Source organism: Alnus glutinosa, chromosome 3, assembly GCF_958979055.1.
Source record: "Alnus glutinosa chromosome 3, dhAlnGlut1.1, whole genome shotgun sequence".
Lineage (NCBI taxonomy): Eukaryota > Viridiplantae > Streptophyta > Magnoliopsida > Fagales > Betulaceae > Alnus > Alnus glutinosa.
Window position 1 is genome coordinate 10207608 of NC_084888.1, and position 8937 is coordinate 10216544.

An 8937-nucleotide genomic window follows, 5' to 3' on the forward strand; every position below is an offset into this window, starting at 1 on the left:
AGAAGCAAGCAGTTAATTGGTTAATTAACCTACTCTTTATGTCATCAAATTCTCGATCGTAGTCGATCTATATTCTTTCGGTTTTTTTTTTTTTTTTTTTTTCAGTATGATTGAACGTGCTCGTATTTTGTAAACCAAAGCCAATTTTAGTACAATTGACGCTATAATTAATTTGTTAACACCAAAACAGAAAAGCTTGAGATGTCATGCATGTTGTCCAGAATTAATTATCATTGAGTCCTAGTCAGCCTTTGCGAGGCCAACGATCGAGAATAACATTGACTGATTCATGGTAGTCAAAGCATGCACATTATATATATATATATATATGAAGTGGGGATTATATATATGAAACGATAGCCCAGCTGATCAGCTGGCCTTTGTGTGACCATGTGCCTACTTCAGCTAATTGTGGGCATGCAGTACTGGGCAGGTTCAATTAAGAACATAGTTATGCCCTCTTGATCATCATCTGCGTTTGCATGTTTAACTGGTTTGTGTTTTTATTCTTTGGAATAGTATTACGATGGAATTTTGCAGAGAACTCGGTTTTCAAAATATTATGATGGAAGGGGATCGATGCGTCGAAGACAGCTCATGCATTACAGGGAGACAGGAGTTGTTGGATTGCAAATATATATGAGCATTTGATGATGACTGATGCTAAAATTCTTCTGAATATAAAGTTTTTAGCCATGGTCTGTGGGACATGTAAAAAGAAATGCAAATGCAAGGAACGACACATATATAGGTTAGCTAAGACGGTTATTTCTCGATATGTAGATCAAATTTCGATATATGGAAGATTTTCTCGTTTTTATTTGTGATTGATCGAGCAATATATTTCTTCTTGATTAATGAAAAGCTCCAAGTTTTCTTTAAAAAAAGAAAAAAAAAAAAAAAGTGATTGGCTAGTCAAACTCAAGCTTTTAACCTTCTTTCCCTGATTTTTTAAATTAAGTAGTGCATGCTTCATAAGCTGTTGCAGAGCTGGCTCTACACCAATTGTTTCAACCGAAAAGAGTTTCAAGCTTGTTCGATCTGTATATATATATATATATATGTTAGAATTTAAGACTAGGGGTAGCGGATATAAATAAGAATAAATTAATCAACTGCGCACAATATAATAAGATTTTAATATGTATAATTTGACCAACTATATATGTTTACATCCACAAACCCTAACTCGATTAATTAATTGTATCTGCAAACCTTTGCAAATTAATGATGTCACAACCCACAAATGCCATATAATTACACTTTAATTGTACAGAGAGCCACCTTAGGCCAAAACCTAATTATATTTATAACTTCAATTCATGTTTCTTGTTGAAACATTATATAGAATAATAAATTACTTTTAACATAAAGAAAATTTTATTTTTATATTAAAAAAAAAATGTACAATTACCCCTCCCCCGCGCGACAAATCAACTCTTAAAGAAGCTGCTAATTAGCAAATTATGTTTTAGGGCACGTGAAGGGAAGGTCCAGAATGGGGTCTATATATATATATAATTATATATATATATATATATATATGGGGGTGTGCCTTTTATCCTAGATCTTTGAAAAAGAAGCTAGCTTTAGCCGTGGAGTCCATATTTGCTCCTTTATTAGCACCATTAATTTATATGTATATATCTTCATGTTGAATTAAACAATTTTAATTTATATTCAATGTGATGATGTGAAGGTTCTTTAACATCTCAAAAGAGCCCCTTTCCTGGGTGTTCCACTGGCCTTGTGGGCTCAGTGCTGTACAAATCCATTTTGGGAAGTTCTCCATGTTTGGAACCCTAATAGCCTTTAGAGATGGGGGTGGGATTAGCTAGTAGCTACTAGCCTACTACATGCATTCAAGCGCAAGAAAAAGAGTGTCCTTTAATTTGATTTCAAGGAAAAGAAAAAAGAAAAAATAATTTGATTATGACATCGTTGGTCCTGATACCATGTTAAATTATTACTTATTTCACATGTTTAAGCTAATAAAAAAGAGTAAATTTAATAATTTAATTAATATTCTAACAAAGCATTGTTCTAAGGGCTGAAAATCTTATATATATATATATATATGTCCGCTAACAAAATATATATCATTTATTTAAAATGTGTTTGGTGTCATTTTCTTGCACATATCTTATACGGAAATGAACAATAAATATTTTTAAAAAAAATGAAACTAAACATTTTTTTTGTACATTCAGCCTTTCTTAGAGCATTCTAGCTAGTAGCCTCATCAAATTTTACTCACCAAAGTAGATAAAAATCACTTTTCTCTATTCTGGTGAGTCACTTTTTAAAAATTCTCCCAGCAGCCTCATAATTTTAACTATTTATTATCACTATTCCATTTAAATAATATTTTTTCATATTTCTTTATTCTTTCTCTTTTTAATCTTTTTACAAAGAATCTTTTATATCCATGAAATAAGGACATTATCGTGTGAGAGAGATGGGAGATGGGAGATGGGAGAAGAAAATGAGATAAAAAAGGAAAAAAGTGTGATGATCATGTGAGAGAGAAAGGTGAAACAAAATTTGGTAAGTGAATATTACTTATCAAAATTGGTGAGTAATTTCACTCATCAAAACATTTTAGTTAAAATGGTGAGACTGCAGGGAGTAGCTTTTTAGTGTTTTCATCAAATTGGCTCACCAAAATATCTAAAAAGCTATTTTGATGAAGCTATTAAGAATGTTCTTCCAGGTTGCACACCACACTCAATTCCGTGATATTTTTCATGGCTAATGACAAATTGAGCCTTGCAGGAAAAAATTAGAGATATTTTTCAAACCCCATATGATATTATGTACATTATAATATCATACGTACCGTGAAAGATATTTGGACCAAAAATATTTAAGAGGGTTTAGGTAGCCTAATATTGACATCCTTCTCTCTTAATCACATAAACTTACTCTTCTTCTTTTCTTTTTTTGTTTAATTATTATTCGGTATGTGAACATCTCAATCACATTCACATCTCTCAACTTTTCCATATCGGTCGGAGCAAAATCATGAAATAGTAGAAGACCCAACTTTTCCATGATGCAAAGATATTGCTTGCTAGCTAGCTAGCTCGATCTAGCCATTACCTACCGATAAAGACCCACCATGATCTACATATAAATAACATGTTTTCCTTTTTTCTTTTTCTTTTTTCTTTTTTTTGGGTTATGAGAATCTATCACGATCCATATATATATATATATATAAAAGAGCATTCCTAATATACTCTTATTTTGGTGAACCAATTTGGTAAGATTATTCAAAATGAATCTCCAACATGCATCCTCACCAATTTGGTGAGTGTACGTGTTCATTCAGCAAATCTATAAAAACTATTAGAATTTTCTCTTTTTTTCTTTTTTTTTTTTTAATTTATGTACCTTTAATGATAGTTGATAGCTAAAATTATAAGACTGTTGGAAGTATTTAAAAAAAAAAGGATAGCTAAAATAAAGAAAAATTAATTTTTAATTATTTTAACTAGTAAAATCTAATGAGGCTATTAAAAACACTCTAATATGTTAAATAACTCCTTGCAAATTTTATTTTATTTTTTAAAATTAAAAAAAAAAAAAAAAAAAAAAAAAAAAAAAAAAAGAAAAGAAAAGGAAAAGGGTCCCTACCCATATCCCAAAAAATGGAATTTTACTTCTGAATTTGCACTTCCAAGTACAATAATAGGCAACTAGGGAAGAAGAGATAATAATTTAAGAGACACGCAAAGTCATAGTCAGGAAAAGGATGGTGTGAGGGGACAAGAACCATATCGTCCTCTTAATAGATAACATGGAAAGATCCCTAGACACTGAACAGCAAATACATTTTGAAATTTGGATATATTATCCCAAGAATATGCATAAACAGTAATGCATGTCACGTAGCGCATGTGCTCGGTTCCATCATCCACATGCACATATATGACTATGCCCCAGCTCCAAACACATATATGTACGTGTTTATTTTCAGTACCTTGTATATAACTACATATACTCTGTTGTCTGCTCCCATGCATACATATATATATATAATAACATACCGACATTATGTACATGGATCGTACTTCTGCATACCCTTTCAAAGTATTGTGGCCTTGTATGGTGACATATATATATATATATATATATATATATATATATATATATATATATATATATATATATAGTCCGTAGGATTGATTGTGCAAATCAATATTACTTTTAGGTAATTACATTCGCATCATGCAATTACTAATTGTTATATATACATACACATGCATGGTTATTAATCGTTATCTGCATTTCATGTAATACATACATAGGCCTATTTTAATGATCTTTTGACCTATATGAACAAAAATATCTCAGGCCCATGCTAGTGATAAGATCACTTTTTCTTTATTTTTCTTATCGGATAACACGTACAAGCATCTGATCTGGTTGGTCTTGAGCTAGTAACTTCACCTTTCCACCTCATTATTAGGATATTCTTTACCTCTAAATTAATTAGAAAGAAATATTGCATGCTCTCCTTATGATGAGGCCCCGGGAAGAAGAGATCGAAGATTAACAGAATTGGCCGGCCACGGTTATGCAATACATAATAGTAGTAGTAGTGGACGGCATGGAAGGGCAAATGTCGAGGAACCGGTGGACAGTTATGTCATCCCACAACGTACACATAATTCTTTTTGTTTATTTATAACTCTCACATGAGTCATGGCCGTGCCGCACCATTTTGCAAAGCCAATCTCGCAGCCAAAAATGCTTCTCTTTCTTTCTTGGTCTCTTCCCACATTTGGTACGTGTCATCATTGTTTAACGCACTTTCATGTCGATGCTACTACGTACACAAGACGATGTATAAAATAAAAATCCCCCCATTTTATTATATGTCACTGAAACCCATGCCGCTGCTTAGTTTCAAATGTTTCTCTCCATTTGGGTCCTCGTTATTATTCATCATGCCCAGACAACCTTGCCCGTACGATATCTTTTTTATTATTCTTTATTGTTATTATTATTGTTTTGACTTTTTCTTTTTTTTTTTGCTTTCTTATTTTACGATGGGACAATGATAATTTGGTGTCGTGAAAAATAACATAGGTGATTATAAAACTTAGTGATATTTCACTCATTTTGGTAGACAAAATCAAAATTCCATGATTTGAGCAATAACGTCAACAATCAAATTCCACCAAACTCACGAATAATGCCTCATGCACATTCTGTTGGGCACCCATACTTCCCTTTGGCCCATCGGTTCCATTAAAGCGGTGCACCATTAGCTTGATTCAGTTGATTCCACGTTACTCATATCTTCTCCTTAATTAATTAGCACATGCATCAAATTTCTTTTAGACACGTAAATCAATTGCTTTAGCTTAATTCTAAGTTCTAATTTTAACTAAGCAAGTTCCCTTTGAGAAAAATTACTTGATTCTCAATTTAATTTCCATAATTCGGCCAATAAACAATTAAAAGTACATTCCAAAGGTCTACAACCAAATGAACGTCTCCTTCCCCCTATTTGTTTTTTCCTCTTTTCTCCTCCTCATTATCCCTTAATTCTACTCTCTCTCTCTCTCTCTCTGGTTTCTTTTCTGGACAAAGAAATTAAAAGAAGAACCGACGAGTTCAAATTTCTAAAGCAAAAATTCGCAGAGGTAAAAAAGAACTTAAGAGGCCCCCACTAGATCAAATGCCTAAAATCGGGCCCACTACGATGATGGATCAAGTAGTCACTGCAACCGTTGGATACGCCGAAAATTGAACTTTGACTAAGAAACTGTTGCTGCTGAACTCTTTGCATCTCCTTTTGCCTCCTCAGCTCCAAGACCTTCCTATGCGAATTGGAGTGCTTGGCGGACACAAAAGTTGGGCTCGCAGCAGGCCGGTACTCGGGCACGAGCCGTCCGGACTTGTACCGCACCCCACAAGCGTTGCAAAGGGTCTTCGGCCCCATGGGCCCGGTACGCCACTGTGGGGTCTTTTCCGACCCACAGTGCAGACACTTCCTGCCTGAACACAACTCCGGGTCGTTCTGCTTGCTCTCTCTTTTCTTAGACGCCGTCGTCTTGGGCGCCGGAGACAATGGCTTTTGGTCTGTGAGGTCGGACTCGGAGGGGATGGGGAGGTGGAGGAGTCGCGTCGACCAGTCGCCGGGGGCCGCTCGTGAGCGCTTGCTGCGAGCCTTGCCGGGGAGCGGCGTTTCGGGCTGAAAAAACGGCGCGTTTCGGGAAGGCAGCGTTTCGGAGGAGGACGATTCGGGGGTCTGGGGTTTGGTGGCGGCGGCGACAGCGTTGGTGGTGGCCCCGGAGAGAAAGTGGAGCGCTTGGACGTCTTGTTGGGCCGAGAACGAGTCCTCCACGAAGTTCGACAGCCATTCCAGCTCCGCCAAGTCGTCGTACTGTAACAAAACAAAACCCCCCAAACAATAAATAAATAAATAATTTGAAATTTTGAACTTGAAAGCAATTTCATACACTTCACGCACACAACTGAATTTCGCTCCAATGTGAATGCAATAAAGGCAAAATTCAAAGAAATAGCACAAAAGTTACATTTAACTTTTTACAACAAGAAAATCATAAGATAAAATTATGGATTTTTTTTTCAATTTCGTGAAAAAATTACCATTTTCGATAACATTAATCATGGATAAAGTAATGCACCAGAACTAATTTTGTTTTTAAGCTATAATTTAGCTTAAATTTATTTTACAGTATAATGCTGTAATTTACTCAAATAAATTGAGTGAAATCATTAACAAATTACAGAGAGGTTCAGTAATAGAAATTCCATTTTGGATATATTCTGATTTTTTAAAACTTAACTAGAACAGACAACGAAAGAATAACAAGGATGAGAAAGCAACAAATTATGAAATAATTAAATTAAAATAAGAAGGAAAAACTAGCTACTGAAATAAAACGATTTTGTTTAAATTCGTTGAAAATTAATTAAGGGCGAAAATTCAAATTTACAATAGCGCTAGAGATGCTTAGGAACATTCAAATTCGTCCTAAACGTGAAATGAGGAATTACCGGAACGCAGAGGTCGCCGGCGAATTGAGAATCACCGAAGCACCGGGAGCCAACGTTTCCGGAGAAATGAGGTCCGCTGCCAGAATTGCAGCTGTCGACGGCGGTTACAGTCGAAGAATCGGTAGAATTACCGGCAACATTGTCGAAGAAACCGTCGGTCATAACTGCATCTTCGTTCGAAAAGTCTAGGAGGTCGTCGATGGTGAAGTGCTCCCCCGCCTTCTGCTTTTCAGGCGAGAATTGGCCTGCTCCGGCTCCGGCTCCGCCAATGTAGCCTCCCATAAATAGCTCCGGCACTTCCATTGGTGTATATATGTTTCAATAATACGTATCTAAATACAGAGAGAGAACCAGAGAGAAATTGCAGCGTTTTGGTAAAGAGAGAGAGAGAGAGAGAGAGAGAGAGAGAGAAAGACAGAGAGTTTGTGTCTGAGAGAGAGTGAGAGTGGAGGTGATGGGGTTTTGAGGAGTAAGGGGAGGGGTATGGGTGTAAATTTGACAAACTTGGAGCATCTTTCTGCATGCAGAGGGGTACGAATTAAATAATTGCGAGTGACTTGCAAGTTCTGTAAAGTTATTACCATCGTTTATTTAAATAATACTACTCTCTCTATTTTTTTCTCTTTTTTTTTTTTTTTTTTTTTTTTTCTCTTTTTTGGCAAATAAAGTACTTAAATTACAATGCAGCACTTTTACTTTCATTAATTTCTTTCTTACCCTTCAAATTTGTTCCTTGTAAGAAATCAATTACTAGTGGATGGATTTAGAAAATAATAATAATAATTTCAGTTAATGATGATCTTAATCTTAATTGAAACCAAAATCGTCCTCAGTTTCACACTAAGCAAGATTAATTAGCACACGCTGTCACTTAAGAGGATGGCATTAGCAGCTAGACAGCCTAGACCGTAGACCCACTTCAGGCGCTTTAAGCGGGGGCTGTTAGTGAGTAAAAAGAGTTAAAAAAAAAATTAAAAAAAAAAATGAAGTAATTAACATGTTAAAATTAAGGAAAAAGATTTTTTTTTGAATGTTCAAAATTCAACCCCTAAAGAATCGATCTCTCTTGCAGGTTTTGTCGCTGTGACGACTCCAATAATGTCCAAGTTTACAGCCGGATTCCTCTGCTGCTAATAATTTTTTTTCCTTGGGGTTTGTGCTTTTTCTTATTTAATTAAATATTTTACGCCAGTTAATTGTACTTTCTACCCCTATTGCCCTATCATTACCTCTTATAATATTGCCTACCCACGTTTAAGCACGATGGTTACAGCTCAACTTAGTTAGAATAACAGTCATGATCTTATCCACGTGGCTGCTCAGGATCATTTTCACTTTTATTCTTACCTGCCACATAGCATAAAAAGCCCATGTTAATATTTCTTCCCGCTCGAATCATACTAACTGCTTCCAAGGTTAGGTAAACCCATTTGTCTTCTTGACATATTCCTCTTTACATTTTTATGGAACTTCAACGGCCCCTTTGCTAACATTTTTTTTTTTTTTTGGTCTTTTTTTCTTTTTACCAAAACAAGTCAAAATATTAAAAAACAATTTTTATCGCACCAAAAAAAAAAAAAATATTCATTTTAATTTTATGTCACATCAAAACATTCTTTTTAACAAAACACAAAATATATTTCTTAAAAAAAACTATCAAACACACCGATTCATCGTTCTTCTTATCTTTCAAACAAGATTCTTTTCATTTTACGTGAAATAGAGATAACTTATTTTATAGTTAAATTTAATATGGTTATATCTCATAGTGTAAATGATTCAACATCATTTAAAATTTTTAAATGGTGTGCTAACATATTTATTATCTGATATCATCTATATTATTATAAAACAACAATATATTAAATCATGACTATGAAATTCAGGGAATCTTATTCC

The 8937-nt window shown here is 34.6% G+C and overlaps 1 protein-coding gene across 1 annotated transcript; it reads right to left on the bottom strand.

The window, feature by feature from the left end:
- Window positions 1-5412: 5412 nt before the first annotated feature.
- Window positions 5413-7456, bottom strand: LOC133863946 (GATA transcription factor 9-like). Its single transcript, XM_062300111.1, has 2 exons — window positions 7039-7456; window positions 5413-6400 (listed from the first exon to the last, which is right to left on the bottom strand). Exons 1-2 carry the CDS (start codon window positions 7339-7341, stop codon window positions 5684-5686), a joined length of 1020 nt encoding a protein of 339 aa, XP_062156095.1. The 5' UTR covers window positions 7342-7456; the 3' UTR covers window positions 5413-5683.
- Between the last annotated feature and the right edge of the window lie 1481 nt (window positions 7457-8937).

Excerpts from the sequence above, each read along its gene's own strand:
- LOC133863946 (XM_062300111.1), bottom strand. The coding sequence starts at position 7,341 with ATGGAAGTGCCGGAGCTATTTATGGGAGGCTACATTGGCGGAGCCGGA. Across the intron at positions 6,401-7,038 it reads CCGGCGACCTCTGCGTTCCG|TACGACGACTTGGCGGAGCT; the intron begins GTAATTCCTCAT and ends GTTTTGTTACAG.